At 32.8% G+C, this 16,312-nt stretch overlaps 2 protein-coding genes across 3 annotated transcripts; one reads left to right on the top strand and one right to left on the bottom strand.

Annotated features, from left to right (window-relative positions):
- The first annotated feature begins 207 nt into the window (after positions 1 to 207).
- On the top strand, positions 208 to 3,407 carry LOC140003869 (polyubiquitin-like). 2 transcript variants are annotated; one of them, XM_072084532.1, is made up of 3 exons: positions 208 to 477; positions 1,610 to 2,281; positions 3,064 to 3,407. In XM_072084532.1, the coding sequence occupies exons 1-3, from the start codon at positions 427 to 429 to the stop codon at positions 3,112 to 3,114; spliced, it is 774 nt and encodes a 257-aa protein (XP_071940633.1). In that variant the 5' UTR covers positions 208 to 426; the 3' UTR covers positions 3,115 to 3,407. The 2 variants fall into 2 exon arrangements, with proteins under 2 accessions (XP_071940633.1, XP_071940632.1); XM_072084531.1 differs by having other exon boundaries at positions 211 to 477; positions 1,610 to 3,385.
- Positions 3,408 to 14,051: 10,644 nt separating this feature from the next.
- On the bottom strand, positions 14,052 to 15,775 carry LOC140038781 (probable disease resistance RPP8-like protein 2). The gene is made up of 3 exons (XM_072084054.1): positions 15,640 to 15,775; positions 15,049 to 15,556; positions 14,052 to 14,940 (listed from the first exon to the last, which is right to left on the bottom strand). The coding sequence occupies exons 1-3, from the start codon at positions 15,773 to 15,775 to the stop codon at positions 14,052 to 14,054; spliced, it is 1,533 nt and encodes a 510-aa protein (XP_071940155.1).
- Positions 15,776 to 16,312: the final 537 nt, after the last annotated feature.

Here is a 16,312-nt window from a genome sequence, read left to right as displayed (position 1 = left end):
TTTTTTTTTTGGATCCACATCCCATAGCGAGAAAAAAATATTTTTTTCTCTGGTAGAAAGCTTTTTTTTTTTCCCATCAAAATTTTACTGGTTGCCTTTCCTGCAAAAGAAAAGGGAGTAAGAATCTTGATTGGTGGACTAAATTCTTTTGGGCAATTAAAATTCAAAATCCTTTACAGCGCAAACAGAAAGGTGACGAGTTCTAAACACACCCCGCAACACCCCCACCACAAAAACAACCAGTCAAATGCTGAAGACTTCTCTTATAAGCAAACCAGTACAGTTTAGTAATCAAAGCAGTCTACAGAATTTGATCCATTTTAGGCTTTTTCCCACTTCCTCTTAGCTTCAGAAAACTCCTTCTTTCATCTCTTTCTCCAATTGATTGCAATTCTACCATTGGGCTGCAAAGAAAATCCTCCATCTATGGAAGCAGGCCAATCATCACAACACAACGATGGAGATGAAGAAGAAGAGGTTAAAGTTGCAATCTTTCTGCTCTTCTTTTGATAATACGGCACCTTTTTTTACCTCTGCTTATAGGCCTGTACATAAGTATGACCTTGATCATGGTACCACGTTTGTTGTCTGTTAGTATTTGTAAGGAAATGTGGAAAAACAGAAAGAACTACTTAATCCCATTGTAGTAAATTGCTTTTTACATCATGGGTTATCTCAAGTTTGCAGCTTTGTATGTTTGTAGAACCTTGATCATGGCGCTACTTTTTTTTTTTTCTGGTTATTTTCCTTTTCTGGTTTTTATTTGCACAATATAAAGGAAGTGAAAACGCATTATTGTAGAAGGCTTTTTATATTGTTGATTTTCTCAAGTTGGTTGCTCTTTTCCTTCTGATTTTGAAATAAGCACGTAACTCTCTGTTCCTTTGGCTTCTATAAACTAAGCATTGCATGTTTTGGGTTTTAATAATGAAGAGTTGTCAAACTTATTTCTACTTTCTGGGAGCAAAGTGGAGTGTTTTTTTTGAAAAAGACTAAAATAAGTGCGTATTGGCTAAATTAAAATTTAAAACAAAAGAAACGACCAAAAAAGAAATTTTTTTTGTTTGGGGGGGGGGGGGGGTTTCTTTGTGGACTTTGTAACATAATCAATTTTTTTTTGGTGTTAGACATGGAATTTGAGGCCATAAAGTTTTGGGTTGCTTTGTAAAAGTATTATTATTTGAATTGAAAAAGTGGCTTCTAAGGCATGGAAACTGTGCAACATTGAGGTTCTAGGCAATCGTACTTGTGTTACTATCTTAGTCTACTTCTCATTGAAATACACATTTTTTTACAACTGTTGTGACTTGCATTGAATTGTGGATGGAATTTTTTAATGTTTCTCTAGGTGGTTAAGAAGCAAATGTATGCAGTAACTTAAAAATTGAAAAGTCAGGCTATTGTGGAATCAAGCAAAGGAAAATTTTCTAAAGGACCTAAGGACCTAGTTAGTTTGCTTTCTAGTGGCAAGCATAGAAGAATTTGCTTCATCCAGCATAATCTAGTGCAATGTGAATTCTAGTGCTTATTTTGTCACTTTGCCAATGGAACTTCAATTCACCAAATAATTCTCTAACCTATCTTTGTTTGTTCTCTCTGTATCTCGCAGATGAACATATACCTGAAGGTCATCAAAACTGTTGCTGTGACTGTAAAGAAATCAGCGACTGTCAGAAGTGTCAAAGAAAAGTTGAATGACAAGGAAGGCATATCCGAATGTCTTCAGCAGGTTTTCTACAATGGCAAAAGGCTTCGGGATGACCAAAAGCTACTCAGTAGCAACATTCAGCAAAATTCCACTCTCCAGCTCTTTGTCCAGAATTTTATGCCAATAAGACTGTTCATTAAAGTGCCATCTGGTCAGAAAATTATTGAGGTTGAAGCTAGGACTTGTGATACCATCCAGAGTTTCAAATGTTTGATAGCAGCCAAAGAAGGGATCAATTCACAAGACTTCAATCTGATTTATGCAGGAAAGCTGCTTGACGATGAGAAGACTTTAGGCTTTCTTGATATTCAAAAGGAGTCTACCATTTATATGGTGATTACTCCAAGGGATCTGTTTCCAGTCTCTCTTAAAATGCCAACTGGAGAAGTCGTGAAGTTAGAAGTTAAAGGGCTGTACACTGTTCATGATGTCAAAATTATAGCTGAGAGTTTAGTTGGTTTCCCCCTAAATGATCTAACTTATCATGGAGAGGAGCTTGAGAATCCAAAGACCCTATCTTCTTTGGGCATTACAGCAGAATCTGTGTTAGAGATGTCACCTCAACGTATTCAGGTATTTATCAAGAACTGTTGTGGCAAAACAATGACTATTGATGTATGCCTTGAGGATTTAGTGAAAAAGGTCAAGGACAAGATTTTTCATAAACTACGATTGCCGGCTGATGTTCAAAGTCTAGTGTTTGAGGGAAAATCTCTAAATAATAGTCGGACTTTGGCTAGTTACAACATCCAAAAGCACTCCACCATTCAGTTGGCTCTCTGCCGACCATCAGTACAGCCTGACTACGCACCATCATTACAGCGCCAGTTCAAATTATCAGATATTGGAATTTCTTCACGAGACTTGCCAAGTTCCATGACTATTTCTCAACTGAAATATATGATCCAGATTAAAACTAGTCTGCCTGTGAAGTCATTATCCATTGCTGGAGACATGTTGCTAGATAAACTATCTATTACCAATTATGGTATCAACAAAAGGACAGTAGTAGTTGTTGGGTGGGATGCACTTTGAGAGTTCAGTTGCAGTTGTGTCTTCCTTTGTTTTCATGTCAGAAATCCTAGTTGATGAGTGACAAAGAAAACATGTCTTGTGCAAGGTTACTGTCTTAATCTTCATTTCTTTCCAATATGGGCAGTTCCTCCTCTGAAGCCTGTCTAGCATTGGAGTTTTGTCATTAGTTAGTGTAAAATGACCCAGATTAGCCATTTGTGAGGAGGTTTAGAAAATGTGATATGGGCATATGTCACTTTCCAACTTCAAAATATTCAGCACAGATGGGTATCCGATTTGATTTTCCCACTTTATGTTTTTCCTCATCTTGTTCTCTGCAGGAAAATCACCAAGTTATGAATTTTGCTTCTTCGTGGATCTCAGCTACATGATTCACTCTGCAATCACGAGACTGTTATCTCAGCTATGTGAATCTTAGTTTGGCAGTATCGAAGTGGTTATGTGAATTACCCCTGGACAAGAATATGTTCTTAGCATGTCTCCTTATGGAGTTGCTGAAAGAGGTTGACAGGAGAGACCAGTATCTGTAGCTTTTTCAGCTTGCTGATCCTTCTTTAATGCTCTTTCAATGTCTTGATTTTTCTTGAAATCTGCCTGCAGTTTTCATTGTGTGTATATATGCTTGTTATGAATTAACATAGATACTCTGCATATTTGTGATGAATTTCTTTTCCTTGCCTAGATTAGGGAGAAACAAATACGAAGGATGGCATGCAAAAGAATGGCAGAGCGCTTTTTTTTTTTTTTACCTTCATCGGGCTAACTCTTACAGATATAATACGCTAAGCACTGAATTGCAGAGAAATTGAAGACCACAGCAGTACTATTAGACAGAATAAATAAACATATGTCTTGAGCATGTCCTAGAAAATGGAATTTCTTCCTAGTTTCTTCATAGAACACAGCACTAACATTTGACAGAATCAAGTTGAAACATCCGCTGGGCTCTTCTTTTCAACTTTAAGGAAATCAAAATTGTCATCATCCAAGAGGGCACGTTGATGTAGGGGCGGGCATATTCTTCTTGGAAATCTTGCCGATCGCCAATGCTAACAGGCTATTAATCGTTTACAGACTGGGACCAAAGGAAAAGAAAGGAAAAAAAAAAGAGAAGGAAGCAGCCGAAAAAGAGAATGTCACACATTGGAAAAAGACTGCTGCAGTTTCCAAGTTGATGAAGAAAATCTTTTACGCATTATTCATGTTCAAACATAAATATAAAGCAGACTATGAATTAATCAAAAGCACGAAACCAAGAAGAGAAAACCTAAACAAATGGCACCATTTCTCAGAGTTAATTGCAACATGGCCCTTCAAGAACTGTTCGTATGCCATGTGCCCGCAAACTTTCTGTTTGAATTGCTATTTTTAGAAATTTTTGTAGGAAAAGCGATAGTAATTTGATATATATATATATATATATATATATATATATATATATATATAAGGTAAAAAAGTAATTGAAAAATGTGTTTACGAAAAACGTAAAAATCTTTTTACAAAAAATTACAATCCAAACAAATTGTTTAAATTAAAGAATGATAGAATCTACAAGATCCAACTTAACTAATAGGGACATTAATCAGATGAGACTTAAAAGTCCTTAATTTGACTCTAAAGCCTTCCTCCTTCCACCCTCGGACTCTAAAAAAAAAAAAGAAAAAAAAGGATAGAAGCCCTTGATAGAATGACGCCCAATTGCTATCACAATGACAATAAAAGGAAACGAAAAAAATTAGTCCATAGCATAACTGTATTGAACAATTGCTGGGAATTGCACATGGTGTAGAAACTAATTTGCAAATGCAATAGTGTAATACAATGGACACTAAATTAAAGAGAAATTGAAGTATTAATGAAATTTGAACATGAGCTTCATATTACAATTTTAACATCGGGTCTGTGGACATAATAATTAATTTGTCCTCAATTGTAAGCTTTAATTCAAGCATGAACAGTTTAACTTTGATGTTTAACAGCATGAGGTCGATGATCAAACAGTCATGCTGGTTAGAAACTAGCTGGTCAGAAATATTAGGGAAGGCGGCCAGTTGAGTTTGGTATCCTGCAACACATAAAGAAAAATGCCAATGAGTACTTATTCGAGAAGCCAGAATGCAGATAAGAACCACCTCACACTACCAAATTGCAGAGATAGTTGAAAACAAAAGAGAAAGACTTGCAGCTGACCTGATTTTTGGTGAGTCTTATTGAAGAGAAATTGTAGCTACATGGTGGACATGGAAAAAAAAATCTACAACGTCTTAGTTCCCTCAATAAAATCATTTCAACAGCGATTATTTCCTGTAGTGTTGAGATGAATCTCAATCCATTTATCTCTCAACTTTTGACAGTCTGTGACCTCAAGTTTCAAAAGATTGCTCATAGCTCCGTGGTCAATCCTCCACTTCTCTAAGTTGTGCAGTCCATAGAGCTCAAGTAAAATAAAAGCTCTAGAATTTCAATATCGTAGCTTCTTCAAAATTGACCCATGGTTTCGAACAATAATTGGTTTAAGAAGCGAAAAGTACCTAATTTGCTTTAAGATAATGTTAACAATTGACAATGAAGCGTAGTCTAGTCAAGGTGAAATTGAGAGGTCACAAATTTGGGTTATGAAGGGGCAAGTGGAAACCACTATTGATAACACATGAACGAAGATGTTAACTTGAGATACTAGTAGATAAGAGCACGCACGCACACATATATATAAAGGAATTTGGGACAGAATTGCATTCTTCACTAAATGATCTTGCACGACGATTTGTAGAGAAGCAGAATTTGTACTTACTAGTCTTGGATTCTTGACAGCTGATGTGCTCAACTTGTGATAATCTGTTGGGAAACAGGAAGTTTGGAATTCACAACTATAATCTGTTGTGAAATAGAAGGTTTGGGGTGTGAATTTGCAAGGCTTAAACAGGATTTTGCTTAGAAGATGGACAACATATAAATGAAGAAACTTTTTGTACAGCCTAGCTTAGGATGTAGACTCACCCCCAGACCGTGAATGTAATCTAAGCATAAATTCAGTAGAAGAAAGTAGTCGTGATACAAGGGGAGAATTTGCTTTTCCTCAGTAAGGGAAAGACACGTTGATTTTATTCAAAAGAAGTACGTGAATTATAATACTTAACTAGTTTTATACCCGTTCGTTGAACGGGAATCGTCGAAAAAAATAAACTATTTAGTCAATTTTATAAAAATGTCGATATAAAATACAAATTTAATGTATAATCTATTATAACTTGTCTTAAGTATATTACTATATGCGCATTGTAATATAAAGTATTCTTATAATATAAATTTGAACATCTAATTCAGTGAATAATAATTCAAAAATGAAAAAAATAACATTCAACAATACCATAACATTCAAAAACTTGAAAATAAATAAAAAATGCAGTAAATAGTATAAAATAATATTCTACTCTTCAGAAGCTTGTTTTGTTTTTCTTCTGTTTGAACATTCTCCTCGATTTGTCCGTGCAACTCAGCATTTATTGATTTTCCATTATCACTGCATGATAGCAAAGTAGGATTTAATTAGCCACACTATTTATGGTATTTGATGTATTAAAGTGGGTAATAATTTTATAGTAAATTGTATTTGTAGACTTAGTTGACTATATATGATGCCCATGACAATCTTGTTGCGTTGACCCTTGAACACCAACATACATAAATTTCGCAAAAGAAACCAAAATAAATTTTCCCCTTTGAGTTCATGATCACTCAAGAGGCATAGGCCAAATGCTTATAATATGAATATTTAACAGTAGTGTCAAACATAGCAAAAAAAAATTCAACTAAAGTAACTAACAGTAATAATAGCTAAAGACACAAATTTCGTGAAGAAATATCTTAGTCAATTGATTATTAAAAATTTAAGAACAACATGGGACGTAATCAACAATAGCATTTACTTCCATAAAATTCTTACATCTGAAGATGAACATTTTTTTAAAAAAAGAATCTTTTGGCTCGCTGAAAACAATTTCATTACAAAAATTCTGGACAACAAAACCCATGAAAATTTATATATATGAGGTGAAAATTTGATTAAAAAATATTTACGAAAAACATACGTAATTTTTGAAAAAAAAATGGCAATCCATGCAAAACCTCGTTAGTCAAGGAAGTTGTTCATCTACTGAATCAACAACTATTTATTTAGTTTTTACATAGCATAGTTGCATCATTTTTGAATTTTTCATTCATCTTGTAAACTTGAATCTTTCAGCAATTGTTTGTTCTCATTTTTTTGACATGTTTATAAAATGAAAATTATCATGCATTCGAAACGGCCCAATAGGATTCCGTTTTAGTCAATGTCATAAGATTGATCTTCGCATTAATCAGTCAAAAGAAAGACTCCAAAGCTATCCACAGAACGGGTGCACCCATTTCAATGTACTGACGCGTGCATGACTGCATGTGCGATTCCCTTAAAGCTTATTTCTGATTCGATGCATGTGACCAATTAGAGAAATTCGATGGAAATTCCATTTGACAAATTTTCAATGGATCTTGCTCATTTTGTCATGTTCAACTTACAAAGAGCAGGTGGCATAATTTTATTACTCAATTATTTAGAGTTATCTACTTGGGACAGTAAAAAATTTATTTTACCCAAAGTGGTCTTTGAACCAATTAAAATATATAACATTAAATCAATTACATTTTGGGACTGAAAACGTGCATGTTAAATCAATTCCTATGTCTTCATACAAAACAAACAGAAAATAAAACAAAAAATAAATAAAATTCAAGATATGTTACTAAATTCTTACAATTGAAGATCAACATGCCTTTTATTAAAAAAAAATATGTATTGAAAGAAGATGTATCTGATAATCAAGAGGAGTGGAAACTCGATGCTTTAATGTACCAACCGCTTGCACTGAAAATACCTAACCATGAATTTGATGCTTGAAATCAATATATTAGAGGTTATATGTAGTGTAGGCATAAGAAATAAGAATTGATAAGGATATAAAGAGATATTGATAAGAATATTAAAAGTAGGTTTATCTTGATTTAAGTTGCTTAAAATACATAACTTTGGGTAGAAAATAAGAATCTTATAATATTAAGAATTCTTATAGGAAATAAAACCACAATCGTCCAAATAACTATTTTTTTTTGAAGAAAAGATGATTTATTAATTGAAATTAGTTACTTTTCTACTTCTTGTAGTGATAACAATTCTTATCAGACTAAGAATTGATATATCTTATCGGACCAATCATATAATATAGGAAATAAGAATTGATATAAATCCAAACAAAAAAGGAGCAAGCCACATAGGAAACTACTTGCCGTCTCGTTAAGCCACGTAGAAAAGAAAAAACATGAAGCGATAAGAATGAGGATACGACTTTATTATATATATTTATGATTAGCTTGATTCCACAAAAAATATAAACTTAAAAACAGAAACAAAGGATTATTTAGGGTAAAATACATAAAACCCCCCTGTGGTTTACCTATTGTACATAAAACTTCCTCATTATTTAAAACCCACACATAACCTCCCTATACTTTGGACTTCTTTGGAACTTGGATGAGAAGCATCCAAACTAACAGAGTTTGTGATACACGCGTGTATTAAGTGAGTTTCAAGTGACATTGTCAAGGACAATTCAGTATTTTGCAGTTTTTTGTCATTTTCTTTTTTATTTCCTTTCCTTTTTTTGGTTTATTTTCCTTCTCCATTTCTTCCCTGCTCACAACCAAACTGGTCAATAACACCAAAATGGTCAACGACACCGGTGAATACCAATCATCATCAGTACCACCACCGATCACCAGTAGCTCCACCATCGCCACCAATCACCAGCAACTCTACCACCAATCATCACTAATTTCAACGCTCAATGATCCCAAAATAACACCAAAAAATTTCCAATTAGATAGAGCGCAAAATAACAACAAAAATTCTCAATCTAATAGTCTCAAAATATTAACTAAAAATTCTCAATCAATGATCCCAACCTAACACCAAAAGCCTTCAACATATTAATCACATAGTGGCTCCGCTATCAACTTCAAATTAATCCCAAATTCAATAGAAATATGAATAGCAAAATTAGATCTGACGATGGCCATTTGTCGGTGGTGTCAGTTGAAGGACGGATGGAAGGAAAGGAAAAGGGAAGGAAAAAAAGAAAAATCAACTGGCGGGCAAGGAGGAGAAATCGAGGTCCACTGCCTTCATGTAATTGGAGAGTGAAGACCCTCTTGGCTTGCTTGGAATACTGAGAGACAGAGCCTCCTAATCAACTGCGATGGGGCCGAGACCTTCGAACGATTGGTGATGAAGATACAGACGAAAGAGCCGGTTTTGTTGCCTAAGAAACTAATGATTCAGAGGAGAAAGAGACTAAGATTTAAGTTGCTGCTTAGATTTAGGTTCTTAATTTTACAGAAGAACACATGAAAAAATCATGAGTCTAGATCGGCGGTGATAGAGATGCTGTTGAAAATGAAGATGGCGAGATGGTGATAGCGAGATGATGGCAGCAATGAAAGGGTGGTGTTGGCTGGATTGATGGGCAAGAAAAAGAAGGGAAAATCAATGGAGAAAGGGAAAACAGAAAAATGTTCTGAAAAAAAGGAAAAAATAAAAGCCCAGAACGTTTTGACATTTCCTTGAAGAAGATGATACTTCTTATAAAATTTCAAATGAGCCCCTTAGTTCTACCTTTGTTTCAAATGAAGGAATAAAGTTTTTAAAACTTTAATTGAGCCCTAAGTTAACCTTTGATTTAGTTTGGAAATAGGGTTAATATAGGAAATTTACATCTTTCCATCAATTTGGATGATTTCTGTCCATTATCCAAAGAAGTCCAAAGTATAGGGAGGTTATGTGTGGGTTTTTAAATAATGAGGAAGTTTTATGTACAATAGGTAAACCACAGGGGGTTTTATGTATTTTACCCTATTATTTATTAATCCAACTTTTAAAAATTAAATTCTGTGGCCTCTTTCTTTTTTTTTTTTTGGTAGTTAAAGATTGACGATATGTACTGAACTTCACTGTGCAACCAAAGCATTAAATTTGTTTGGAAGTTGATATAGTTTACTGTAAGAGAAGAGGTTTTGCTTTTTCTTTCTTCTTCTTCATTTTTTTTAACGTAAATGTAGTGAAACAATGAACTTGTGCCTCGCATTTCTAAGTAGTAAGATGGCGCAGTTAAAAGAAATATTGAAGCAAAAAGCAAGCATCTGCTTAACAGGCAGAAGTGCAAGTGGGTGTGTGAAATGACTAACCTATCGTTGGTATAAAGAGGATCACACTTTACAACCTTCTAACTCCATTTAGAGAAGGCAAGGAGTTGCCAAATCTCAAGCTAATATGTGGGTAAATTTTGAATGGAATTTGCTTCTTCCTTCCTTGGTCTCCCAACTTAAATTTTGCCTTGGAAAAAATATTAATTTCTCTAAATATTTTTAGAATATTATTAAATTTGTTGATATTCAAAATTTAGTTTCCTTTTAAATGCTTTATATTGTATATTATCTTCTTAGAATTTTGTGTATTATCTCCAAGGATATCCCACTATTAAACATGTATTATGATTAACATTTGTAATTAATTGGCTATTTCATTTGGTAAAGTCAAATTTGCAGTATGTTCATATTGATAGATACTTTTCCTTATGTAGGGTGATAAGAAAGAGAATATAGAATCATAGGTTACAATGCAAATTTAACATACTAATGCATATTTTAATTCAATACTCGGTACATGATTTTCGCACTATATTTTGTGGATTTGATTTTATGGGTGTTTTCTTAAAATTATCTTCGTAACGAAAAATTTGTTGTTAGACAACTTTGGCTTATTATATTTTGGATTAAATTGCTAGCGGATATTGAGTGATTAAGCCAAAGAAATGGAAAAAAAATTAATTCGCAATTCATTATTTTCAAAATTACACTCATTAAAAAAAATTTTAATTTACTGCCACTATTTCGTCCAATGTGTTTATAGTTTATAGTGGCAGCTTTCACTTGGCAATTCCAATGTGTAAAAGCGATCGATGATGGTTAGGATCATAAAGCATGTTGAATTATGAACTGCAGGGCTGATCGATGAACAAAATGTTCTGGGCATACCATAAAGCAGATGTAGATTAATTACCTGAAATTTAGGAACTTCTATCTATCCTGCAAATAAATTTTCTTTGAGAAAAGGGCGAGAATGGACCTAGGTAAATGAACGAAATCATTGGACATCATATGATTTGATTGAACAATTGCTGGAAATTGTACAGTCTCGAAACTTTTTACAACAGCAATGGGCACCAACTGAAAGTGAAATTTAAGCAAAAAACAAATTTGTATGATGTACAATTTTAACAACTAGTTCATGGATATGGTAATTATTTTACACTATTACATTGTAAGCACGAATTATCTAACTCTGATGTTCAACAACATGAGATGGATAGCCAAGCAGTCGCACGAGTACCATGCATAATGTATAACCAGCAAGGAAAAGTATAAGCAGAAGGAAAAGAATCCACAGATGCTTGCTTGTTAGAAATTCTGAAGGAAACCAATTGGGTATCCTGCAATTCATAAAGGAAAATGCCAATTAGTATCCATTCACTTACCTAGAATGCACATAAATAAAATCACCCGGTGCTAACAAATTCACAAATAAAGCATATATTTGTTACCTTGTACTTGGATGGTCGTCAGCATGCCTGCAGCATCTTCTGCAGACCAGAAAAAATTACACAAAGAGTAAATTAAAGAAACAATAGAAGTTACGAGTCCGAATAATACAGAAAAAATATGATCATCTGATAATGATCCTATCTGCAAATTAAGCTGTAATAGTTTAAACAAAACTGGATGATCTACTGAATATCATATTTATGCAACCTAATCATTATCATTATCATTATCATTATCATTACTATATAAAAAGTATGAATGTTGGTATTAAGGAGTGCAAGTGTAAGCACTTTTTTATCTTAATTTTTGTTATTCCTAAATTACCCTCATGTCTTTTAATTAGAATTATTGCATTTTAAGTGGCACTAATTAAAAGAAATAAAACACTCCAATTGATTACATTTTAATGGTATTGGTAATTATAATTAAAAATTTCTTATTAAAAACTATTTACCTATCCTTGGACTCCATCTCCTATTATTATACGTATCAAAATTTCTTAATTGAAGCATGAAAAATTTCTCATTAGTCATTAGTTGAAATTGTTAAAAAAATCAATTTCAAAAAATAGATATTCTCTAGAAAATGGAGAAACATATATATACAATAAAAAGTATGAATGTTGGTGTTAGGGAGTGCAAGTGTAAGCACTTTTTTATCTTAGTTTTTGTTATCCCTAAATTACCCTCATGTCTTTTAATTAGAATTATTGCATTTTAAGTGGCACTAATTAAAAGAAATAAAACACTCCAATTGATTACATTTTAATGGTATTGGTAATTATAATTAAAAATTCCTCATTAAAAACTATTTACCTACCCTTGGACTCCATCTCCTATTATTATACGTATCAAAATTTCTTAATTGAAGCATGAAAACTTTCTCATTAGTCATTAGTTGAGATTGTTAAAAAAAAATCAATTTCAAAAAATAGATATTCTCTAGAAAATGAAGAAACATACAATGACAAGAAAAACCCTTATTCATCTGTATATCTTCACACAAATATCACGAGAAAATTTTACAACTATACACTTTTACCAATATGAAGAATTTTTCATGTTGCACCCAATAAAATTTCAATATACAAAAAATGATGACACCGTTATAACTGAAATAGCAGTATTAAACTAGAAAATAGAAATCTAAAACAGCACCATACAAACCACTATTATCATTAATAGCAACCGATCAAAACAAGAAAAACTAAACTAAGATTGAAAACTATTTATAAAATGACATAAAGTAAATAGCAAATGAATTAAAAAGTTAGAATACAATTCAAATAATACCAAAGACAACATCTAAATCACTGATATCCAAGGAAAGACAAACATTGTTATTGACAATAATATAGTAATACTTCATTTGTATTGGTTTGAACAAACCAAATCCATCCATCAAATCAGAAACCATCTCCAATGATAAAATAAGAATTATAATAAGAGTAAATATAAAATGAAGAATGATAAAATGAAAATGATATCCAAATTATTTTTGGTGATATCCAAAATACCCTTATTTTTCAAATGATTACATATATTTATTGTATTGCAATATTAGTGAATAATGGAAGCGGTTATGAAATGAAAAGCTTTAAAATTAAGTAAATTTCATTTATGGTGACAATTGTAATTAAACAGATTTAATGCATTCCAATAATTGATAATAATGATAGCAGTTATGGATTCAAAGTTGGCAATTAAAAACTAAAACACTGCAATATACAAAAAAATAATATTAAAATTATTAATTAGCCACAATTCTCATTCCAATTTCTTGATCATAAAAAAAACTAATATTAAAACCAAAAATATTGTGCTCATATGAAAAAAGTAGACTTGTTACTCTTGCTTCACATTGGATTGTGCTAAAAACATGAATAAAAGAAAAGGAAAATAGAAAAATTCCAACTATCTCTATCTATAAAATTTCAATTGTTAGGATGTACAAGCCAAAAAAATTTTACGTGATGGATCATTTATACTCCATTATTGACAAATATAGAATTAACATAATACAAAGAATTTAAATTACATTTATGTTTTCTAACTTAATTATATTCTTCGTTTATAAAAAATTGTGATGATTGTGGTTTATATGCAATAGAGTCATGAATATACAATAATTTTGGTAAAACATGATATTATCAATATTTGATATGTTAGAGTTCAAGTTATAAATCAAAAAGTCTTTGGTTCATGATTTCAAATTCAATCTTAAGGGATATGTCAACTATATTGAAATGTTTTCTGTCTCTTTTCATTTAATAAAATTTTTAAAAGTAACTAGCTTAAAAAGATAAATAACATAAAAATACTATATTATGATGTTGATGATCAAAATTTCATAAAAAATTTTAGTATTTGAAAAATAATATATTTTAAGATATTACAATCACGTGCAAAGCACGTGAACTATTACTAGTGTTGACAAATGTATCAATCTTGGAGAGGAAAGTTGTGAGTAAAACAATGTATATGTACAGATAGTCACGCATGCGAAGACAACAAAAGACAACCCAAAAAAAAAGGGAGAAATGAAGCTGACGTGATGTTTGGTTATTCTTATCCAAGATGGATTTTTTCCAAACGGGAGACAATGTCATAATCTACTCCTACTTGACCATCAACTGTTGCAATTCTTCAATAAATTCAGCAGGCATGTCAGCGGTACTAAGTTCCTTGACTGTTGAGATGAATCTCAATCCAATTGGAGTCATATTCAACTTTTTACAATTCCTGATCTCAAGTTTCATAAGATTGCACATAGCTCCTTCATCAATCCTCCACTTCTCTAAATTGTGCAGTCCTTTGAGGGAAAGGTTAGTGAGACTAGGAAACCCCATGTTGTGGCAAACCATTTCTTTGCCCATAAAGGAATTCATCAGCAGTTGAAGTTCTCTTAAGTTGGGGAGTTTCTCCAAAATTTTCATGGGGTCTTCTACGATCTCAGATCCAAACAGTGCCAAACGTCTCAGACTCGAAGCCAAATTTGTTTCGTACCTAGGTAATTTGTTGCCTAGGTTCCCTTCAATCATCAACTCCATAAGGTGGCGACAGTTGAAAACCTTCCTTACAAGATTAGAGTTGGTCCCACTTTCATTTTCAGTAAAATTACAGTTGTAGATAGCAAGCAACACATGCCCTATATTGGGCCAATTGACCTTGATGCAATTGAGGATTAAAGAAAGGCTCTCATTGCCATAAATTGTTGCAGAAAACTGTTGAATATTACTCAGTTCAAGAAGATCTGCAACTTCCATTGTATTGGTGTCGAAATCAGTTATTACCTCCAGCTGAACTAATCCACATAATCTAAATTTTCCTTGATCAACCATTTTCGCACTATTACCAGGAAAGAGGAGATGCCTCAATCTTTTTGCTTTCCACACTACATCTAGCTTTGGTATTTTAGTAGGATTCATCCAGACAGACCCTTCAAGATTTAGGCTCTGTAAAAAGGGCAAGTTAAGTACTTGTAATGGCAACTCATCCATCTTACAACTGTTGAAACATATAGACCTTAGGTGAATCAACTTTCCTACAAATTCTATTGACTTCTTGTTCACAAAAGTGTACTAGTCAAAGCCTAGAATTCGAAGATATTTAAACCTGTTGAATATTTCAGAGGATGTCCATGCCATATCTACCGAAAAATTTTCACCTTGACTCATATCGGTAAAAGTAATGGAACGTAGTCGTGGTGAGAGTCGTTCTATAATTTTTCCTATAGCATCACCTTTAAAGTTTCCATCTGTATGGATAGCCAGTCTATATGTGTTGAAAGTGGTAGTGTCATCCATAATAACAGGAAAACATTCTAACACCGGTTGCCTTCCACCCTGAAAATCCACAACCTTGACATAGTCTTCTTCTGAGCACTTCATTAAGCATAGTTCTCTCATAAGGTCATGAAGATAGCAATGCTTGTACTTTAATAATCCTGGTGCAGCAAACTCATCGAGTTCAACAATAACCATGGACCTACTTACCAACTCGAGCAAATATTGTTTTGCAACTACCCCTGCAGTCTCTTCTCTTCCAGATTGTTTCTTCGGCAAAATTATTCCTTCAGCCAACCATGTGAAATACATGTCAACTGCATCTATCTTTAGATCCTCTAGGAAATGGCCAAAGGAAAGAAAACATTGCTTTAAGTGGTATGGTAGGGCATCATAACTCAAAGTCAAATGTCTTTATTACCATTAGAGCCTTCTTTTCCCAAATAAGAGTCAATGTCTTTATTCACTACTGTCCATTCATCTAAAGATGCCTTTTTCCTCAAGATCTCTCGAATTACTGATATTGCTAATGGTAGATAGCCGCACTTCTGCACCATTTCCCTTCATATCTTCTCTCTTTCAACTTCAGTTCTAGAATCTGCATAATTTAGTTACATAGTCAAATCTTTTAGTGATGCACAATTAAATGATTTTTTGCTTTAGTACACAAAACATCACTTTTTCTCAGTTACAATCCATATAATGGAATATGGACAGTCTACATTTTAACTGTCTTTTCACTTGTTCAGACTTCTAATACAATAACTAAAAGCTAACAAAACCCAAAAATTTTAAGTTGAAGAATTTGTCAATCTTCAAAAACTAAATCCACGATGAAATATTTTTACCATTTAATTTGTCTGCTACTGAAGTGATGAAAAAACTGCAAAAATCAAAATAATGCTAAAATAGAAGGGATATGCTTTTTGTTTTGTATAAGTTTTTACACATAAACTTGCGTATCAATCATGATATGACTTACACATACTATTGAGCTTCACTAAGAACATTAACTTGTATTATAAAGTAACTGAATGGAAAAATTGTATTATTTTAGAGCAATGAATCTTTTTGTACCTAATAATCTGTATTTT

Source organism: Coffea arabica, chromosome 3e (genome assembly GCF_036785885.1).
Source record: "Coffea arabica cultivar ET-39 chromosome 3e, Coffea Arabica ET-39 HiFi, whole genome shotgun sequence".
NCBI lineage: Eukaryota > Viridiplantae > Streptophyta > Magnoliopsida > Gentianales > Rubiaceae > Coffea > Coffea arabica.
Note: the sequence above shows the minus strand (reverse complement) of the source record. Positions and strands in the feature narration are given on the sequence as shown.